Genomic DNA, 23,019 nt, shown 5'->3' with positions numbered 1-23,019 from the left:
TGGAGACCTTGACTAGAATCTACACGTTGAACATGAACCAGATGTGAACCGGAGCCTACAACATTTCTGCTGAATAGAGGTTGGAAAACAAAGTAAAAAGAGGAAAACTGCTCAGAAATGGCAAATAGGTTTATCACAAATGCCTAAATCATATTTATAAGTCATATTATTTGTTAATTATCATGAATTCATTCAATGATATGATTATATAGCATTTATAATTAATTATTAAATTATATTCTAAATCTGATATTCTTGATTAAGTGTGTAAGATTGTAGAGACAGAACAGGGCATTAGAAGTTTCTAGAGCTCCACATGCAGAGTCAGAGCCTGAGTTTTTTTTTCTTTCCCAATAGATGTTTTATTCAGAGCCCGAGTTCTAATTGTGATCTGGGAGACCAGCTTCCTCATCATAAAATGGGAGGGAGGGTTGGCCCCCATGGACCCAATAGTTCCTTCCAAGTCTAAATCTCCCATTCTGCGGACTTTGGGGGTGGGCATTATATGTAATGGGAGTTGGGAGAGGTCTCGATGGTCCCAGTGGAACCTATACCTGAATGGGAGGGGCCTCTCCGATGTACCTTGAAAAGAGTTCATTGCTCCACTCTTGGAGATGCTTTTCTTCATAATCTCTAGACGCATCCCGGTCCTCTCTGCTCCCCATTTGAAAGTGAAAAAATGGTCCCCCCCAAAAATTTTGGGGGAATTCCAAACTCGGACTCTTCCCCTCCCGTTGGAAGGGAGGCTAGGGAGGAATGGGGGTCACGGGCCAAGTCTTGGGCTACTGTTCCATCTCCACCCCACGCAGGGGTCCCGCCACCAAGGGATGGGGCAGCTGTCGGAAATGCCAGGAAGATGAGAGAACCCCTGGGTAAGAAGGTGAAGCTCCTCTCGGGGATCCCCCATGGGCGCATTTGCAGACACGGTGGGTCAGGGAAGTCCTTTCCAGGTCCAAAGTCATCCTCCTTGCAGCCTTCCTCCCTCCCCCCATCTCACGCCCCCCACCCCAGGCTTCCTAAGTAGTGAGGGCAGTGGGTGGGAGGAAGGGGGAAGGGGTGCTGGCCTCCCTCTGGCCCCGCCTCCTCAAGGTCCCGCCCCCTCCAGCCAGCTGCAGTGGAACCCGCGGGCCTAGGGCCCCCCCCGAGTGTCCTTCACCCCAGGAGTTCATCACGATGCAGCTACCGTGGCTCAGTCTCCTCTTTTCTGTTCAGATCGCAGGTGAGACGTGGGGATGCGGGAGATGGGGCAAGAGTCAGCAGGGGCTAGGTGAGGGTCTCCCAGTCCTCTTCTGGGGACTCTGGAGGGACCCTCACCCCCTCCTAGGTGGCAGACATATATTAGGACTATCAGAGGCCACTGGGGTGGTGGGTTTGGGGAGCTGGCCCAGCCCAGGGACCTGAGAGAAAACCTCTTCTCTAGTGGGGGCAGGCTCGACTGCCTCTTCCCCTCACCCCATCCCTAGCTCGTGGCTAGACAGCAAATCCTACATGGACAGGGAGAATGGAGAGAGAAGAGGGAAAAAGAGGACGAAATAGAGGGAAAACCAAAGGGTTTTAAAGCCGAGAGATTGGAGATCCCCCTAGTCTGACCCCACTCTTCTTACCGATCGGGAGACTTGAGAGTGGTTCAGAGAAATGATGCCAGGGAGACCAGATGGCAGAGTCCATCTTTGAACTCAGGGCCTCTAACTTGGCTTCAGTGGGCATTCCCCTGAAGCCGAGCAGCTGAAAACATGCCAGCCTCAATGGCCTAGAATCTCCTCAGGGTCGTGACTGGACCCCTTAGGCATCTCTTCTTCCTTCAACTCAGACTTCTTGGCCCATGGAGGTAGGGTGGGCATACAAACAGGCTTCTTCCACACTTTACTTGTTGTGTGGTGTGCATGAATGGGGTTCACTTCCTAGCACAAATGTCCTCATCTTCAGCAGAGCACAGAGCTGGCGCATGGACATTTCACAGCCAGATTTGAACCATTTCAGCAATCAGCTGTATTTTAACAGTCAGGTATCCTTGAGGATGGACACTGAACTTTTGGCACATTCATTAGCAGGCGCACAGCTAGAGAAAAGATGGGTTGAAATCTGCCTTGACTATCTCATGGGCGGAAAATACCAGAGTAGCGGTCATCCTGTCTGTGACTTGTCAGGGACTGCCAGGAAATACACACACACACACACACACACACACACACACACATACACTCACTTGCTAAGATAAAATCACAAATAGAAATTAGTTGAAGCTGCCCAGAAGCTTCTTAAACATTGAGCCTTCCAGAAATAGTTTATTGCTTCGAAGACTCTATTCTGGTCTTTACCATGCTTTGGGGACAGAAGATACAGGGTGGGGGGGGGTGCAAGGAGGGAGGAAGAATAAAAACTCAGGCCAAGCCAGAGGCCCCCTTGGACCCACAGAGGAGAAAGTTAACTTGCCAGATCTACTGGTCCTTCCAGAAGACAAAGGCAACTCGAGTGGCCTCCATCCATCCTCCGGGCTGGCCTAGAGAGGACAGAAGCGATCTGTGACGCAGTCTGGATTTAAAATCGAGACTCTTCTAGAGTTCTCTGAGCTAGAGTAGAACCATTCAGACTGGCCCTTATTCCTGGTCACCTCCTTCCTGGCCAGGCGTCTCTCAGTTGTGAGGTCAAGCCCGTTCTACTGCAGGAGCTTGCCAGCCAGTCTTGCTAGGGGGATGCTGGGGAAGCAGGGTCAGAATGAAAGGCCCTGCCTTCACAAGGCTTCCATTCCACTGGCCACAGATCTACGGAAAGAGCAAAGATGTGGGGGTGATGCTTGACTGGAGCTAGTGAGCCCTAGATTTATCAGCGCAGGAGGGAGCCAGGACTAGGGTATTTGTACTGGTTCTGCTCCCTGGGTTTGGCTCTGCTGTTCTGTGATCGGAGACATACAGACAAGCTCATGGCGTTCACGTTTCATGCTGGACGACCCTGCATTCATTCGAAAAAGCGTTTATTGAAACAGAAATTAATTTCACTTGTATCCCCAATGGCTGGCAGGTAATAAATGACTGAAGATTGACTATTAAGAGCCTACTATGTGACTGCATCTGGGGCCCTGGAATCTTCAGGGGTCAAGGGCTAAGGTCTAATTTTCCACTCCTTTCCACTGGTCATCTTCATTGCCTTTGGCACCACAATAAAAAATCTTGGGCAATGATCAGGCCAGAGTCTTGGAGTGACTGGACTGTTAGCTTCTTGAGGTCAGGGTCTATCTTTTGTCTTTTTTTGGTATCGCCAATACCTAGCACCTGGCTTAGTTGGATCTTAATAAATGCTTGTGGCCTAATAGAGACAGATCTGGGTTCAAGCTCTGATGGTGCTACTTTGAACAAATAATTGCCCCCTCTGAGACTAGAAATCTGGGAGGAAATGATTTCAAAGATAAGTAAAAACAAATCCCTTATTGTGCAGATGGGGAAACTGAGGCCTAGAGCAGTGATAGCATTTTCACAGAATCAAAAGGAATCAGGAATGGTCCAAGTTTAGCTTTAAATCCAGGTCTTCTGAATCCAAATTCAGTTCTTTTTCTTTTGTACTTTGCTCTGAACCATAGTTTCCCAATCTGTAAAATGGGGTGAATAAGATTTGAGCTCTATAATTGAGCTGGTATAGAGCCCCTATTGAGAGCACTTCCCCTCTCGGCTCTGTCACGTTCAAGAGTGAGTTGTTATATAGATTATATATAGGATCAGTCTGTTAGTAAGCCTTTATAAAACTCCTACTTGATGCGTAGCATTCATAGGGTTGTCTAGGCCTTGCACGATCACAAGTTGTGCTTATGAATGATATTAATAGCAATAATATCAGCCTTGAGAGTAATTATGGGCAATACTAACACATGCTCTGAATAGAGGCTACGGTGCCCTTATGGAAGCTTTCACTTCATGTTTGAAGCAAAGGAAGTTCAGACAGGTATTAACTCCATTTTACAGATGAGGAGAGCTGAGGCTTCAGAGATTTAATGACTTTACCACTTCTTAGTGAAGATTCAAACTTAGAACTTGGGTTTTTCTGATTTCCCTACCCCTGTATTCTTGGAGTGAGTGATAGGAAGAAATAATAGTTCTACATGCATCTGGCCTCATGGTTTATAAATGAGGCAACCTTACAAAAATACCAACTATTATTTATTATTACTATTATTATTTTAAGGGAATGACTAACAAGGAACTAGGCAAAGTCAGAGAGAGAAAAGATTCTTCTCTGCAGATTCTAAGGAGTCGTGTCATCCTGAGCATGTCATTTCTCCCTGAGGCTGCATTTTCCCATCTGTTAGATTTGGATGATCGTAGCATCTCCCCACTCTCCCAGGGACATTAAAAGGCTTGAACAAAACAAACCTAAAGCCACTACAGACATTAGAGCTGCTATTTATAGTTGAGAAAGGGGAAACAGTGAATAAAAGAGGGCTTTACAGAAAGAGCAGCTATTGAAGGACTGTTTAAACTGAGTGGATTTTGAACAGGTAGAATGGATGGAGAGGACAAGTAAGGTTTGGTGAAGTCTTGCAGAGGGGCAACCTAGCCTGAGGATTGGGAGAGTCCAGTTTGCTTAGACAGAGAGCAGAAGCTGGAGTGTTTTAGGAAACAGAGGTTAGGAATGGTAGGAAGGTAAAATGGCACCATTCTATAGAGGACCTTGAATGCCAGACTGAAGTGAGTGGGTTCTATTGCTACACTAGCAATTCCCCTCAAAGTCCCTCTAGGTCCTCCAGTCTTGGTGGCCAGGGTTTGGTCTTAGCAAAGGTGGAGGGAGACCTATGGGAGGGATGTCATTATGTATAATGACAGACTCCGGTGTCTTGATTAGTTTTGTTGAACTTTTTTATTAGGCATGGTTGTCTGGGAGGGGAAGGAAAAGAAATATAGAAAGAAAAGGTTAGGAGTCAGATCTGTGACTTCTGTGGTACAGGGGACTCCCAGATGAGGAAAATCCCTCCACTATTGTAGGTCTACACCTTCCCTAGCACTAGCAGCTAAGTAACTTGCCCAAGATCACACAGATCTTCCTCAGATGTGAGCCTTGAACCCAGCTCCTTCTCCATTGCCTCAGCTAGAGCACGCATTTAGGGTAAGCCTCTACCTCTAAAGAGAGTGGAAGTCTTCAAGATGAGGCAGTAAGACCGCATGGTGGAGATTTCATGATAGATGTTCCTTTTGGGGTTCTAGCCTAGATGGCTACTGTGGAAGAACACAGAGCATACCTCTTAGAAGAAGCCATCTTCTGACATCATGGGACCATAGATTAGAATGGGAAAAGATTTTGCAGGCCATTGAGTTCAAATGAATCATTTTACAGATGAAGAAACTAAAGCTGAGAGAGTTTGGGTGTCCACCAGAGTCATAATTACAGTATGTACCAAAGATGGGATTTGAACCCAGATCTTCCTGACTCCAAGGTCAATTCTTTATCCTTTCAATTCTGTTCCCCTTGTCACCAAAATCAACAAAAATTTATGAGGAAGAGAGAAAATAAAGGAAGGGAGGAACAAAAAAAAAGAAAGCAAAAAAGAGAGGAGAGAGAAAGAAAAAGAAAGAGAAGAAAGAAAGAGAAAGAGAGGATAGAGGGAGAAAAGAGAAAGATGAAAGAAGGAAAGAAAGAAAGAAAGAAAGAAAGAAAGAAAGAAAGAAAGAAAGAAAGAAAGAAAGAAAAAGAAAAAAGGAGAAAACAGAGAGAAGGAATAGGAGAAAAGAAAGAGAGAACAAGGAGGAGGAGAGAGAAAGGAAAAGGAGAAAGAGAAAGCAAAAGAGAGAGAAGAGAGGGAGAAAGAAAGGAAGACAGAAAGACAGAAAGAAAGAAAGAAAGAAAGAGAGAGAGAGAGAGAGAGAGAGAGAGAGAGAGAGAGAGAGAGAGGAAGGAAAAAAAGGAGGAAGAGAGAAAGAAAAGGAAAAAGGAAGGGAGAGAAAAAGGCAAGAGAAAAAAAAGAAAGGCCAAGCAAAACAAAAGAAAGAAAGGGAGGAAGAGAGGAGAAAGAGAAATGTAATTAGCCTAATGGCAAGTTTCCAGACATGTTATCCTTAGGAATAAACTAACCAAGTAGCTCACAGCGGAGCATCAAATTTAGAATGAGGAGACAGGGGTTCAAATTCCAGCTTTGTCAGTTCCATTGGAATTTTATTTCAACCTACTAGTGTATGGATGTTATTGATGAAAGAAAGCATCTCCTTTTCCTACTAGAAAACCCATAGCTGGAATTGTGAATGGTCCACCCTTTTGCTAATAGTGGAAGTAGGAAAGAAAACCCCAAGCCAAGCCGACTAGGCTTGCTGCTACATTTAAATTTGTTTTCTTTTATTTTTTGCTGAGAGATCCCTGAAGTCTCTAACCTTTCCTAGCAGAAGCAGTAAACTGCCTTAGATTTCTGATGCAGCTGTGACTCCCCTGGAAATCACTCTATGGACTTTCGAACCTTGGCTAAAAAGAGCAGAATTACTCTCTGACTTGATGGGGATGGACAAACACTCTCCCTACTAAATCCTTATTTTGCCCATCTATAAAATGGGAATGTCAGAGAAATAGAAGGTCTAATGAGCACATGCATTATCATATCAAAACAGAAGACTCTCCTGGATCCCTAGTAAAGTAATATAGCATTGAGGTTAGGATTCAGTCCTCTTTACTAAGTTTCTGAGAAAGAGCTAGAAAATGAAGTGCAAACAGCAAGACAAGAGGGACCAGAGATCTTTGTTTTCTCAAGCACCCACTATGTGGGAGATACTGTTCTAGGCAGGGAAAATATGCAAAAATGACAAAGATTATTTTCAGATAGGAGGGGAAAATACAACATATGCACTGAAAAGTAAACACGAAGTCATTTGAGATTCTCAAGAGAAAAAATAAGCAGGAAGATCGGCACATGAACTGAGTCTGGAAGGGAGTTAGGGATTCCAACAGAGGGCAGCCGGGGCGGGGGGTGGGGGGGGTGAGAAGTCCGGTTACACCCTAGGCAAGAACACAGAGGCAGCAAATGAAACACCAAGACTAAGGAACAGAAAATGGAATCGATTGGCCACAGTTTGATCCCGATGAGTGCAAATAATGAATTCCGGGAAGTGGTCATGTGAATCTCAATTTACCCTATTGGAGGGCTCCAGCCTGGTAGAAATAAGCTGTGTGAAGTCAAATAAGCAACCAATTCCCAAGGATTCCATTATTGGATCTGTTGTTTGTCCTCTGTTCTCACAAAAAGACTAGGACGCCATGACTTGCAAGTGAATTGGATTGAAATGAGGGAGGCCTAGGCAAAGTCGAGAGCCTCACTTCTCCTCTGGAGCCATCTGGGTCTAGTGGGCAGATATAGATCAGGAGAATTAGAGATGGTCCTGGATGCAGTGGGACCCAGCTGAAGAGTGGCTACAGGGAAATAGTACCAGTCACAAAGAGCATTTGGTAGGGACTTCTTGTACAGTTTAGAAATAGAGGTTGGAGTCAAATTGTAAAAGGCTTTTAAATGGCAGGCTGACAAGTGCAAGCCGAGAAGCTTCTCTTTTTTTCCGTCAGGATCATAAGGGAGTCATTGAAAACTAAGAAGCAAAAGGAAAAATTGCATATGATTATAGAACTCAACAAATCTACCTATTCTGACTTCCAAAATCAGTAATTGTGCAACTCATATTATTTCCATAATTACTAATAATTGCAATTAAATATCTTTCCTCTCTCTGCTATACACACAGACATACACACACAGGCACACACATATATTCTTTTTTTCTCGCCTACTCTGTGCCTCCCAATATTAATTCAAATATTTTTTCTTGGTTTCTGGGTTTTCATTATTGCTGTTTAATACAGGTATCTTACACATGGCTTCTGGCTTATTAATTTTCAAAGCCCTCTCTATCTGTTGTCTCATTTGATTCTCACACTAACCCTATGAGCAAGGTAGGTATGATTATCCACATTATAAAGATGAGAAAACTGAGGCTCAGAGAACATGGCTGACAATTCACCCTGCATGCTAGTTAGGGGCAGAGCTGGGTCTAGACGCCCCAATCTCCTGATTGCCTAAAGAGTTGTCCTCCCAACAATATTTTGAATCAGAGGGACAAAGCAGACCCATTTTGTGTGTCTTGAGGCTTAGAGATATGTGTGTTAGAGGCCACTTTATTTAATATTTAATGATGGAAGAGAGAAGAGATCTAGGCGTGCTCCCTCCAAAGCCAGGACTCTGTTCGTAAGACTAAGGTGCTGCTTGAAAGTCTCCTTTTGTGTGTGATTTGGCAACAGAATGCATCCAGTCCTAGAAGACCAAAGCTTCCACCTTCTAAGTGATGAATGTCTGTGGAACTGAGCTGCATCTCAAAACCAAGTCTTTAAGTGTTTACTTTGTATAAAGTCTTATGCCACGTCCTTTGTGAGGTCCACAGATGAACGGTAGATTGGATGAGGGTCTTATCGTCCTGAAAGTCAAGATAATTCTGTGGGGAGTAGTTGGTGGCAACCCCTAAGGGTTATGGTGAGGTTTGTATAGAGTTGTTTTTATTAATAATGTGACTTAATTTATTTTTTATGACAACTTAGTGAGGTTGACTGGGCAGGTGTTTTTGGTTTTACAGAAAAGAAAACTGAGGCCAAATCTGAAGTCAAAGGTTATGAATTTGATCATGACTTGGCCACTTAACCATCTGTGTGACCTTGGCTCCACCTCAGATTTTTCATCTGTAAAAAGAGGTGACTGGGCTTAATGGCCTCTGAGGTTCATTCCGGTTTTAGACCCGTAAATATGGTCTTGGACCCATGCCAACCACTCCAGTATCTTTGCCAGGGAAACTGTCCAAAATGGAGTCATAAAGAGTTGAAAACAAATGGCTCAACAACAACAAAGCATTGCAAAAATTTCCTACCTGCTCCTGCTGCTCATAAACGTTTTCTTGTTCTATGGATTTGAAGTTGGAAGGGACCCCCAAAGTACATACACTCTCATCTTGTCCTGTTCTGGATGAGGGAAGTAAGGCCAGAGAAGTGAAATATTTTAACTAACGGGCACAAAGATAGTGAGCTCATTCAACTAGGCAATGAACTGTTTTTTTTAAGAATTTACTAGTCAAAAAAGAAAAACTTTCTAGTTAAGTACGTTAATCACTAGGGATGGAAAGAAAGGCCAAATTACAATCCCAACCCTGAAGGAGCTTCCGTTCTAATGGCAATGACATCTTAGACATAACTAGGTACATAGAAGAAATTTACAGTTTACTTGGAGGGACTAGCAGAGGGATGTCATCAATAATGGTGGGGACTGAGAAAGACCTACAGCAAGTGGTGGGATTTAAGGTGAACTTTTGAAAGAAGTAGTGATCTCAAAAAGTTCAAATTCCATTCACACATTGAGAGCAAGTGCCCGATGGGCTGATGTGTTGTTTCCTTTCTTGTTCTCTTTAGGAATCTCCAGAGGCCCAGTTATTATCCAGAGCCCAGAAACCCTCCTAGTGCAGACTGACAAGGAGGCAAAGCTCTTCTGTGAGATCAGATCATCCAAAAGCAATTATGGAATCTTCTGGTTTCGTCTGATCACGCCTCCTAACCCTGACAATCATTATCAATTTCTGGTTCATTCAGACTCCAAGTCTGTCTCTCATGGGGAAGGCATCATTTCAGAACATTTCATTGTGTCCTCTGACCCATACAGGTCCACCCTCCGGCTTCTGAATTTGAAGCCTTCCGACAGTGGTATCTACATCTGCACCATTATTGATAGCCCTAAACTGGTCTTTGGAAGAGGAACCCAGGTGAACGTGGGTAAGGACTCTACTGATGTCATGGAAGCACTGGTGGGCATCCCTGGCCCTGATGGAAAGATAAAGGAGATATACCCTGCCATGGCCCTCAGAACAGAGTTTTCATTTCTCCTCAACATCATCTCTCAACCATGGGGCTGCAGGCAGGAAAACTTTCCATTAAGCAATGGGCACCCAAAGGGATCTCCAGTTCCTTCCCATTCCTTCTAGTTGTTTCCTGTGGTCCAGTTACAAGAAGTCAGAGGTTCTGATAAAGAGTTTTCAGAATCCAGAGTGTTAATTTGGGGGCTTTGGGAGGAAGTTGTTTTTTGGTTTGTCAGAGAACCTCAGTTCAATATCTTTGATAATAACTATTTATGTGACCTTGGACAAACACTTAATTCCTCTAGGTCTTTTTCCTCATCTGTAAAATGAAGGGATTGAATTGAGTAATAGAGGTTATAAAAAAGATCTCTACAACCATTCTAAAAAAACTCCAGCCTAGGTAGGTCCAGGCTCCTAGAATTTGATTCAAATCAACGTAACAAACATTTATTAAGTGACTATTTGTAGGTCATACCCTAAGTACCTCTCTCTCTCTCTCTCTCTCTCTCTCTCTCTCTCTCTCTCTCTCTCTCCCTCTCCCTTCTTCCCTCTCTTTCTCTCTCTTTCTCTTTATGTATCTCTGCCTCTATCTCTGTTTCTCTCTGACTTTCTCTCTGTCTGTCTGTCTGTCTTTCTGTGTGTACCTCTCTCTATCTTTCTCTCCCCCTCCCATTCTTCTCACCCTCTCCCTTCCTCTCTCTACATTCCTCTTTCTCTTTTTCTCCCTCTCCTTCCATCTCTGTTTTTCACTGCCACACTCTCTCACTCTTTCGGTTTCTCTCTCTCTTCTTCTCCTCTCTTCCTCCCTCCCTCCTTCTTTCTGTCACTCTCTCTATCTCCCCTTTCTCCTCCTCTTATTCCCCACATCTTTAGCTTGCTTAAAATGCTGCATAGAAATGCCACAGCAGGTAAGCGACCAATCGAGAGCTAGGGAATAAAGTCAATGAATTCTGAATTTTCCTAAAGAAACCAGCAATTCAGAAGAAAATAAACTGAATCAGCTAGATATGCTATGAAGACATTAGCCCATTTTTATTGCTGTTCATCTTTCATTTTCAATGAATATCTATGACATTCCAATGTTGGAGTCAGAGTATGATGTGTTCGGTTGTGACTGATCAATTTTTGCCAGTTTTATACTGAGATTTATGTGTCTTAGAGTTGGCGGGATTTATGGGGAACAGGGTACTGGAAATAAAGCCTTGGACACCTCCAAAGGTATTGAGTTAATTAATAAGTGGTAGTGTGATCTAGTGGCAAGTCCTAATGATTCCTTAATTCTAAGGGCAATCTTGAAAGGATTGGTAGGGAGATACAATGTGTAGAACCCAAGGGTTATGAGGAGAAGAGACATGGGTCAATCTCCTGCTCTGGTGATGTTTGGGGTTAGGAGGAAGTTTAGGAGCAGGTTTTATGTAGGTTTAGAGACTTTGATTTCTGGTGGTATCTGGTGGCAGCAGAGGTCTCATCTCCACAATTTCCCTCATTGTTTCTCTACACAAAGTAGGGCAGAGACACTCACACTCAGAATGTTTCTCCCTCAGAATGTATTTATACCTCTGAACAAAAACTCTCTTTCTTACATCTCTGTAAAGCTCTTTGCAAACCTTAAGTAGCTATATAAATACTAGGCATCATCATCATCATCATCATCATCATCATCATCATCATCATTATAGTATAGGAAGAGTTAAAAAAGAGGTCACAGATGGCATCCCTGGTACTTACATGTGCTCCAGCTCAATTTAATTCCCTTCAACAAGCATTTATTTAATACTTACTAAATACCAGACACTGTGCAATGTTTTAGATATAAAAAGATTTTTAAAATAAAAAAAATAAAAGTAAAAAAAATTGAAATGGCCCCTGAGATGAAACATAAATTCATATAAGTAAATACAAAATACATACAAAGTAAATTAAAATTCATTTGAGCAGTGTGGCGGCATTCTAACAACTGAATGAATCAAGGCAGGCTTCTGAGAAAGGTTGCATTTGATCTCAGTCTTGAAGGGAGCGAGGGATGTTAAGAAGTGGCGATAAGGAGAGGCATTCCAGTATGAAGAGTCAGGTCAGGTGGAATCTAGAATGCTTGGAAGCCCCAATTCTCTTGTAATAAAATGTTGTCTCTCTCCTTGTTGCAGTTGACATCTTGCCTACAACCCCTGCACCCACCAAAAAGACCACCCCCAAGAGGAAAGTGTGCAACACAAAACCTTCAAACAGCGTTCAAAAGAATGGTGAGGCTTCCTTCCCATTTCCCTGCACTCTCGGCAATAAACCAATGTAATTTTAATAAGTTCATAAAGGGAACATAAATTATATAATGTATCATAAGTACATATATATATATTTTATTTTTTACTATCTGACTATTTTGGATTCCCTAGATCACCATCCTCTAGTAGCCCACATCTCAAATTAATTTCATTTAAATGATTTTTTAACCAGGGGAATTTTCTAAATAGCAAGCTAAGATATAAGTCTCTAAATTACATGCACATGTCCTTAGGTCATCTACTTTTTTTTTTTTTTGCTTAATAGGATTCTTCCCAATTACTGATTCCACTTTTACCTCCATCTCACGTTTCCTTCTTTAAAAAAAAAAAGCAGGCAGCTAGGTGGCGCAGTGGATAAAGCACTGGCCCTGGAGTCGGGAGTACCTGGGTTCAAATCTGGTCTTAGACACTTAATAATTACCTAGTCGTGTGGCCTTGGACAAGCCACTTAACCCCATTTGCCTTGCCAAAAAACCTAAAAAAAAATCAGGGGTGGCTAGGTGGCACAGTGGATAGAGTACCGGCCCTGGAGTCAGGAGTACCTGAGTTCAAATCCATCCTCAGACACTTAATGATGACCTAGCTGTGTGGCCATGGGCAAGCCACTTAACCTCATTTGCCTTGCAAAAATAAAAAAAAAAATAAAAAGAGTAAAACCCTTATTATAAAAAAATAAAAACCAGATATTTGATATGAGAATATATAACCTCCATCTTAAATTTTCTTCTTAAAAAATTAAAGACAGATATCAACATTTATTAAAGCTAGAGGCACACAAATATCTGTATATACCATACCCCCCAATTAGAATGAGATCCCTAAGAAGACAAGAAGCATGTTTTAACATTATCTTACTCTCAGTGTCTATCACAAGGCTGCGCATAGAGTAAGCCCTTAGTGAATGATGGACCTAAAATCATTCTTATCTATGCAGAAAAAAGGAGGCATCAATCAGTGTCACTCACTGGTCTGTGTAGCTTCTCCAGAAAAGCTATCTGTGTTCAAACCTTTTAGTTTGAGAGGTACCCTCTTACTATCTCAGAGGGGATAAAAGTTTTAACATAATTTTTAAATAAATTTAAATTTATAATATTTTTAAATATTAAATATAATTTTTTTAAAAAATAAACTTCAACTACTTTATAAAATGAAGCATAAATTTTAATTAATAGATATGACTCCAAATCTTTTATGACTTGGTCATCTGCTGTGCATATCAGTGAGAGATAGCTTGTAGGATAATGGATCTTGACCAGGGAGGGACCTCAGAGTTCATAAATCTACAATTTAAAGATGAGGAAACTGAGGTACAGGAAGACTCTGGACATTATTTTTTTTGTTTTTTGCAAGGCAATGGGGTTAAATGGCTTGCCCAAGGCCACACAGCTAGGTCATTATTAAGTGTCTGAGGTCAGATTTGCACTCAGGTACTCCTGATTTCAGGGCCAGTGCTCTATCCACTGCACCACCTAGCTGCCCCAAGGTACAGGAAGACTAAGTAACTAGTGTATCCTCTCATTTTCCTCCATTTTTCTCTTAGACTTGAGAGAATACCTTCTAGTGAAACTGGGACTAGTTCTGTCCCACAGTAGAGCCAGAGAAGAGGAGTGTGATGCAATGGCTACGGTACCGACCTTGAAATCAAAGAGACTTTGCTTCAGGCTTTGCATCTGACACTTGTTGGCTCTGTGACCATAAGCAAGTCACTTGATCTGCCATTTTCCACTCTTGATGACTTTGGGAAAAGTTAAGGTAGAGATGGGCTATCAATGAATATTAGTGGAGGGAATTCCTGATGCCCATGAAATCATAGGTCCTACCCTCCCTCCAAAAAAAATTTATAGACTTTGATTATAATTTCTTTTCATCATCTAGTGATCAACCTTCTGGTGATGAACTCCATTTCACAGATGAGATAACTGAGAATTGGAGGAATTTAGAGATTTCCCAAAAACCTAGTATTTATTCCACTAAACCCTCCTAATGTTATCTCTCCTAATCTATACAATGACCCAGACTCTAATAATCTCTTCCTCATTTTAATTCCTTTGTCTTTCTAGCTTTAAAAGTCTTAATATTTTCTTTCTTTCTTTTTCATTGGGTCCTTCATTATCAAAGAAGACCAAAACAGTAACAGGTATCTGAGGATCGATTTGAACTCAGGTCCTCCTAACTCCAGAGCTGGGGCTCTAATCGTTGTATCACTTACTGCCCCTTAGTTTTTGTTTTTCTTTAATCTGTCTTTATCAGGTAAACCTCCTTTTCCAATTTCACAGCCTCCTTGGTCACTCTACCTTAGAGTGGCTTAACCTGGTATCCATGAATACGTTTCAAGGGGTCTGTGAATGTCTTTGGGGAATGGGAAGGGGGGAATTGCTTCTTTATTTTTCACTAATATCTCACTCTCATTTAGCATCTGCTTCAATTATTAATGTAGGCAACCAAGCATTTTTCCTGGGAGATTTTCCATAGCTTTACTGGACCTCCAAAGAGGTCTAAAACACAAAAAAATATTAAGACCCCTTGGACTGCCTCCAACACTTAATAATTACTGAGCTGTGTGACCTTGGACAAGTAACTTAACCCCATTGCCTTACCAAAAAAAAAGACCTCCTTGTACTAACTACTCTTTCCCAGAGTTTCTCCCGCCTCTTGACATCCATGGAGAGATGCCACCAAATGTGGTGGCCACATGATTTCAGACAAGAGGAAGGCAATGTGTCCCAATGAGGACACATTAGTGTCCTGTATCTGTCTTTTCTTTCATCTTGGTGATTCCATCAGCCCACATCAAGTCATTGGGCTAATGTTTTGGGATATCCATGGAGGAGAAAGATACTGGCTTTAGCTGTGTGGTCCTCAAGTGTTTGAAGAATGAAAGGGATTGTTAGAATTTTTTTTCCTTTCTCATCTGCACACATAACCGTGTCCCCTATCAAGGAAAAGAGTATAAAAAAGGGGAAAGTATGACAACTGGAGTCAGAAGGCCTGGGTTCCAATCCCAGCCCTGTCATTTATTGCCTTGTAACCTTGAACAAGTCATGAAACTTCCCTGGTCTCAGTTTCCCCACCTGTAACATAAGAGAACTGGAGTATACTCTTTTTTACAGTCCCTTCCAGGAATGATCTTAAGGAAGATAACTGTAGAGGCAATGCTCCTACTAACCGTCTTCTCTTTGTGGTTGGGGGTGCTGAAAAGACCAGAATGCACTCACTGCCATCACATCCATGCAGAAGCACCTGCCAACATGGAGCTTTAGTCTGAGAGCTTTCAGGCAGACACCAGTTCTTATCTAAAGCACATCTCCCTCAGCACTTTGAACATGTTCTACATAGAACAGGTGTTTAATAATGCTTGACTGAATTCTCTTGGATTTTCCATCCATGAGACCATCCTAGTATAAGGAGTTCTCGGCTCATTCTGCTTTTTTTTTTTAGTTTTTTCAAGGCAATGGGGTTAAGTGACTTGCCCAAGGCCACACAGCTAGGTAGTTATTAAGTGTCTGAGACCAGATTTGAACTCAGGTCCTCCTGACTCCAGGGCCGGTGCTCTATCCCCTGCACCACCTAGACACCCCTCAATCTGCTTTTCTTGCTGTTTCATCTTCAATTATCTTGCCTTTGATGAGATTATAAATTTAATAACATTCTTGGGCTCTTTTGATACAGGTTTATGTTCAACCAGTTAAGAGAAGTAGTCTGGGACATTGTATAAATAGGAAAGGTGGTTGAACATTCTATAGATTAAGAAGGTATGGGGGCAGCTAGGTGGCAGTGGATAGAGCACTGGCCCTGGAGTCAGGAGGACCTGAGTTCAAATCTGAACTCAGACACTTAATAATTACCTAGCAGTATTACCTTGGGTAAGTCACATAACCCCATTGCAAAAAAAAAACCACTAAAAAAGAGGGTATACTGGTGAACATTAGACTCAGTGGTGTTTGGGAAACCTTTTAATGTTTCCAATCTTCAGTTTTCTCATCTGTAAAATGGAAGAGTTCATCACCAAAAGACTGATCTCTAGAAAATGATTTTTTGATCGTAATGATCATCTATTAAAGCAGGAGTTCATAATTCAGCATGCATGAACTTTTTAAACAATCTTTCGAAAACTGTATTTCAACATAATTGATTTCCTTGTAAACTTCTTTATGATGTTGAGTTCAACCATTTCAAAAGTTCAAACCCTTTGTGTGTGCCTTAGGTCCCTTCTGCAGTGCCCTCCCCCTAAGCCTTCTGATGGGATGTATCATGATTTTGCTGATTCCGCTTATTGTGATAATCCGACAGAACTGTAAGTTGTACATCATCACAAACAGAGTAAGAGATCAAGAGATCACCATTTTTTCCAACTTATTGTAGAGCTGAGGACAAGGTGGAAAGGAAATGTTGGATTGCATCCTGGAGCTACCTTGTTTGAAGGGAAGTCCAAACCTTGCAGACAACAGGCACATGCTTATGAGATCAAATGAACTGGACCTGATTGGAATCAAGAATGACCAATGAGAGACCTAACCCAATTGAGATCTAGAACCCAATGTGGTCCATGTTACTGCTCAGGAAAATGGGAGCAATCGTAATTAGGCTAAAAGATAAGGTGATGATATTAGGATCACGTTCAGGACAAATGAAAACGAGAGACATCATGGTACCATGGAAGGTTCTTGGGTTATAGTCAGAGATCCAAACCCTGCTTCTGCCACTACCTGTGGCAGATTTCACCTAATCGCTTAATTTAATTAAACCTCAGTTTCCTCAGCTATCAAATATGGCCTCTTTGAGACCTAAACTTTTGATCCAGTAACAGAATATTATTTTACTTTTCTCACATGAGAAGTGTATCTTCATAGAATTGCCGAGTTAGAAGGGGCTTTAGATTATCCAGTCTCTCTCTCTCTCTCTCTCTCTCTCTCTCTCTCTCTCTCTCTCTCTCTCTCTCTCTCTCTCTCACACACACACACACACACACACCCCTAAATAAGAATTCCCTCTATGACCTACCTGTAAAGTGGCCATTTAGCCTCCACTTTAAGTCCTTCATTGAGGGGAGCTCCCTGTCTCCCAAGGCAGTCTATTTCTTTCTCTAAAGACAACCTAACAGTTCCAATTGTAAGGAAGTTGGTTTTTTCCCTTATCTAATCAAGCCTCATTTTACTACTTTGTAATTTTCATTATTGATCCTGACTCTATTCTCTGGGTCCAAACAGAATAAATTTAACCCCTTGAAACTTCTTAAATCTCTTCCTTTCTTACTCTACCTTCTCAGAAGGACAATACCAACACCCTCTCACAGACTACCAGTCTCAGCTAGCCACAGTGAGGAAGGATAAATGCTCATTGGTCCCCATCATCTCGCTTTCATTGTCATCCGGTACTACATTCACCTAATTCAGGTCTTAGTGACGATTATCGATGAACCCCTCTGGACATACTCATTTTCTCAGTGAATTCAATGTCTTTCTTTCCATCCCACCTCTTGGTCTCATATCTGTTCCTTGAGAAGACTAGCTACACATCTGCCTCCATTTCTCTCACCCTCTCTACATTTTTCCCAACCCTACACAATCTGGCTCCATCTTTCAGATAGAATTACTTGCTCTCTCCAAAGTTATCACTCCTTCTCATCTTATTTGATGGTTCTTCATTCTTGTCATATCAAATAATTGCAGGGGTCTCTCAAGTCTCTTGAGAGTACAGTGAAAGGAGCACCAGGCCGGGCTAAGAAAGATTCATTTTCCTAAGTTCAATTTCAGCCTCAGACACGTATGAGCTGTGCGACCCTGGCCAAGTCACTTCACCCTATTTGCTTCAGTTTTCTCATCTGTAAAATGAACTAGATAAGGAAACTGGCAAACCACTCCAGTATCTTTTCCAAGAAAATCCCAAATGGGATCACAAAGAGTCAAACATGTCTGAAACCACAACTTAAGTCTCAGAAGTCCTGGCCCCCTTCTCTTTCTATTCTCTCTCTTTTGATCTTCTAAGCTCCCATAGCCTTAAACATCATCTTTGAGCAGATGATTTCCAGATCTATATATTCATCCTGTGTCTCTTGAAAGGTGTCATTCTGCATCATCAACTGCCTTTAGAAATCACAAACTAGAGACTAAGTAATCCTCTCAAGCTCAATATGTATCAAAATAGAACTCTTCATTTCTGTTCCCCCAAACTCTCCCCTTTTATGAATTTCCCTCTTCCTATTGATGGAACCACCATCTCCTAGCCACACAGGTTCACAACCTAGGTAGGATCTTCAGCTCCTCATCTATAATCCATATGTCCAGTCTGTTACCAAGACTTGCAGTTTCTACCTTCCAAACATTTCTACCTTCCAAACATTTTTCCTCTACACTTACTGCCTCCTCTTTCAAGCTCTCTTCATCATCATCATCATCATCATTGCCTGGACGATGGCAGTAGCTTCCTAACTGACCACTTAGCATGGTGCCTATCATATAGTCAGTATTTAACATTTACTCATTTCTTGGCTTATTGATTGCCCCTTGCATATGACGATCCTTCAAATATGCCAAGATAGTTACTTTTTCTCCCCTGAGTCTCTTTTTCTCCAGACGAGATATCCCCAACTTCTTCAAGTCATCTTCACCATCTCCATTGACCTCCTCTGCATACTTTTCATATCAGTGTCCATCTTAAAACATGATGCCCAGAATTCAATATTGTGTTCTGGATGTAGAGTTTTTGTGCATTTTTCTCTAGGGAGAAAATCATCTTATTCTGTCTTATTGTTGTATTGTGTTTTTTCTTGGGTTAGTCTCTCCCCAGTGAGCTCATCCATGCCTGGGGTCAGAGATGGTGAGGACATACATGAGAATCCCAATAACCAATAAAAATAGAGAAGAGAATATAAGGAGGTTCTCTCTAAAGTCTTATGGACTGATTATGATGAAGTTAACATTCACATTTCTCTCTCTCTCTCTCCACAGATTTATGGAATGTAGCTCGTCGTCACTTTGTTAAACAGTAAGTAATACTTAATCTCCAAAAGGTGATTGAGTTGATCCTTAATGTCTGGTGACAATACCCTTCATGGCTTGTGACATTCTGGGTTTCCAATGCCCCTCACAACTGTCCCCTCCTTGGGCAATTGCTAGCTTCTAGTAATCACTACATCTAACCCAAGGCTAAAGCCTAAAAGTTCTGGATTAAAAGATCAAAAGTAAATCTCAGAGAACCAATGTTGAAGCCAGTAGGAGCTGATCAGCCGATCAGCTGATCTCTTAGTGCCTCAGCTCCTCTCTCAGAATTGTAGAGAAGGTCCTGACCTATATTGCTGTAGGGAGTTCCCTTATCTGGAAGGTTTTTATGCCAATGAAATCACAAATCTAGCTCCTGCTTCTATATGTGCCAGACTTGGAGTTAAGACCTGGGTTCAAATCTGCCTCCTTCACACATTGTCTAAAATGTGTGATTCAGGACAAGTCCTTTTCCTTCTCAATGTCATCAACAACTAAACAATTAGCCTTTAGGGCAATAGACAAACAAAAAATAATGCTAATGAATTTAAGTGTGATGGTAGCTTTTATTTTCCCAAGGAGGATATTGGGTATTTATTGGATTTTTTGGATGCAAATTGTCTCCCTACCTCTATGCCCCTGAAGTGCACCAAGGACTAGACTAACATATAAGGAATGATTTACACCAAAAACAGAGATTGAAGAACTATGGTCTCAGTTAGTGTGTCACCATGTTTTTGTAAAGTATGCAACAAATGTGTGTCCGTTCTGATTTCCCAAGTATGTCATACACAGTTTTGTGGTAGCCATTTCTACCCAGAATACCTTCTGGCTTATTTTATGGATTAGTGGTCCCAGCTTGAATCTGAGTCATAGGTTACAACAAGGAGCCACTGGAAATTCTTTCAGGTTTTAGAGCTTTGATTTTCCATCACTCCTAAACCAGAGAATACCAAGGTCAGATTCAAAATAGGAGAGGGAGTTTCTAATACCTTCAAAGCAACATCATCTAGGATATGTGCCAAAGACTTGTTAATTCTTGAAATATAATGTTTAAGTTCCTGTTTAAAGCATAAAAATATCCCCATGTGGGTAGTAGTCACTGTCCTCAAGGAGCTAATCATCTAATCAAGGAAACAGCACACAAACAGATCAGTACATACAAGATGGACCAACTGACCTTGAAGGTTGGTTCTGGCTACAAAACTATGATCCTGTGATGACCTGCTTCTTTGCCTTTCATGGGATTATCTGCCTCTAATTACCCACCTCTCTGCTGCATCCTCCTTTGTCTGCTGATTTTCCTGTTTCTCAACTAGTGAGTGTCTTCCAAGGCCCTCTGCTTCCTTGACCTTCTCTCGCCTACTTTTTGACTCTTTTGCATGTTCATATTTGACCCAGTCTCAGTAGAGAGCTGGCCACCATCTTCCCTATGATGATCCTAGAAAACTAAGTATTCTCAGTGCATGGAAAGAGCTAATTAATAATAACCAACTAATTTGAATGGCATTATAAAGTTTGCATAATAATCTTATAAGATACTTCAACAGGTGTTATTAACTCTATTTTACAGATAAGGAAACTCGGAATTTCTTTAACCTGCTCCTATTGACCCTGACAAGTCACCTGACCATTTCTAACCTTAGTTTCCTCAACTGTAAAATGGTCTCTGAATGATCTCTGAAGGCCCTTATCTCTAGATCTTTGATCCCATAAGTAAAATGCTTGCCATTGGTTGATTTAATTCAATTCCATTAAACATGTGTTTTCAAACATTGTGACAAAAAAAGACAAAAGTGGTTCCTGGCCTCAAGATGCTTCTTTTCTACTATGGGTAACAAAATGTGGATAATTACGTAAATTCAAAATATAAACAAAGTCAGTTCAGTCATCCAGTTAATAAATAGCTGAGGTGGGATTTGAACTCCAGTCTTCCTGATTCCACATCCAGAGCTGTAACCTTTCTACAAAATTGCCCCTTATACATTAACTCACAATGGCAAAAATTCAGCCTGTGACTTACAAAACATGAATAATTTTCTGACTTCTTTTCAGGCTTCAAAGATGAGTACCTGTTCCCATTCCACCAAAAAAGTTCCTCAAATAGCCTGCTGAAGAAATGCCCTGGATTTTATATAAGCAGAATTGAAGAAATGAAGGCATCAGAATAGTAATGAACCTTGAAATTTTCCTAAGCCATTGGAGCTGTCCACTCTGTATCATTGTCTGCCCCTCTTGTGAGCTGAGTTTATAGACTAAATAGATTTGGCGATCATCAGTAGCATAGCATTCTCTAAAACCTCAAGCACTTTCTGTAATTTACTGAGTGTTGGTAGATTATGTAAAAATTAAAAAAGGATAACATACGACATAAATATCATTTCCTGTTACTGGTGGAAAGATTCAGACATATTGTGGCCCAGAGCCTTTGAAAATCACTGGGTCATCGCCATGTTTGTAGTTTCCCAGCAATGGGTCTGGTATCAGGATTCTGAAGGGTCTCTCCAATGACTATCCAATAAAAATAAATGGAAAATAAAACAGAGAAACTTCAGCAAGAGCAAAGACTGCAGATTGTCAAGTTTGTGCAGAAACAAAGGTGATCATGACTCCCAGCATGGGCTTCTAAAGTGCCAGTATCTGCATGATACAATTGACTTTGGTCTTAGCAAGATCAAAGACTGCAGATGTCAAATTTGTTCAGAAACAAAGGTGACCGTGACTCCCAGCACTGGCTTCTAAGTGCCGGTAGATGCATGATACAATTGACTTTGGTCTCTGATGTCAGCGAGGGTTACTTTGCATGATGGAAAGCAGTGCAACTTTTCCGGTCTAGAGTTGTTCTAAGTCTTGTCTTAGTTTTCTTCCTTTTCTCATCTCTGAATGAAAATGTCCTTGGTCTTTTGTTTGTTTTAAAATAAAATTGCTTATAGAAACCGGTCTTGATATTTCTGGGATCCTGTGTTCACAAAGAACAACCTAATGTGATTTAAAACCAAAAATGCCCCAAATGCAACATGGTTTTTAATATCTTAAAGAGTTCCTAATAAGGATGATACTCACATACCCAGGGTCTTCTTTTCTGGGAGGACTCAGGTGGCTTGGTGGTATGTTTTGGGTAAATGGCAACTACTAGTGATGGAAGCCTGTGAGCATACATGAAGTCTGGCCCCCAGCTCAACTGTTGGCAACAATCCAATTCAACAAACATTTATTAAGTGATATACAAGGAGAAAGGACAGCCTGCTGTGGAACATGAGGCTGGTGAACTTTTAAAAAATATTTTCTGTAATGGTTTCAATTTAATTGATTTTCTTTGTAATCCTATATATTTCATTCTACACATTTTAAAAACTTTTTCTGAGAAAGGGATCCTGTACACATAAAAAGGGTGAAAATTCTTCTCCAGATAACTGGTCTTAGAACTAAGAAGAATACATACTGGTTGGGTGACAATGGAAATTCTTCAATTCTCAGTGCCTAAAGCAACGTTCTAAGACTATTCTTTATTGTCTGGATGGGATTACCTATATGGATGTATTCACCAGTCCACATCAAATCAAACCTATCATACCCCTGCATGTAAAATATTAGGGTTTCTGCTTTGGAACTCAGCAGAGATGAACTCAGAGATTTTTTTCTCCAAGATCTCATGGAGTGGAGTTGAAAGAAAAAAAAATAAAGGAAATCATCATGACCTTTACATACCTGAATGCCACTGGCATGGTTTCCCCTCACATTTTTATTGAATGTTGAGCAGTAAAATAAGGAGTGCCCAGAGGTAAGGCATGCCCCTATCACATTCTATAAAAAAGAATCCTTCTTTCTTTGTTGTGGGGTGGGTGGGAGGGAATGTGATAAAGGATTGTTGGGCTGATGGATCTTAGGATTCACCTACAGATAAGTTGTAAGAACCTTTAC

General features: G+C 41.4%; 1 protein-coding gene across 1 annotated transcript; it reads left to right on the top strand.

The window, feature by feature from the left end:
* The first annotated feature begins 1,146 nt into the window (after positions 1 to 1,146).
* Positions 1,147 to 22,033, top strand: LOC141513044 (T-cell surface glycoprotein CD8 beta chain-like). Its single transcript, XM_074222505.1, has 6 exons — positions 1,147 to 1,219; positions 9,403 to 9,759; positions 11,987 to 12,082; positions 16,326 to 16,415; positions 19,069 to 19,105; positions 21,154 to 22,033. The coding sequence occupies exons 1-6, from the start codon at positions 1,174 to 1,176 to the stop codon at positions 21,164 to 21,166; spliced, it is 639 nt and encodes a 212-aa protein (XP_074078606.1). The 5' UTR covers positions 1,147 to 1,173; the 3' UTR covers positions 21,167 to 22,033.
* Positions 22,034 to 23,019: the final 986 nt, after the last annotated feature.

The sequence above is a fragment of the Macrotis lagotis genome, chromosome 1 (genome assembly GCF_037893015.1).
Source record: "Macrotis lagotis isolate mMagLag1 chromosome 1, bilby.v1.9.chrom.fasta, whole genome shotgun sequence".
NCBI lineage: Eukaryota > Metazoa > Chordata > Mammalia > Peramelemorphia > Peramelidae > Macrotis > Macrotis lagotis.
This window is presented reverse-complemented; position numbering and strand designations above follow the sequence as displayed.

Bases quoted from the DNA above. Each gene is read 5' to 3' on its own strand.
- LOC141513044 (XM_074222505.1), top strand. From the start codon at position 1,174: ATGCAGCTACCGTGGCTCAGTCTCCTCTTTTCTGTTCAGATCGCAG. The intron at 12,083-16,325 runs GTGAGGCTTCCT...TGTGTGCCTTAG, and splicing joins AAACAGCGTTCAAAAGAATG to GTCCCTTCTGCAGTGCCCTC. The intron at 16,416-19,068 runs GTAAGTTGTACA...CTCTCTCCACAG, and splicing joins TGTGATAATCCGACAGAACT to ATTTATGGAATGTAGCTCGT.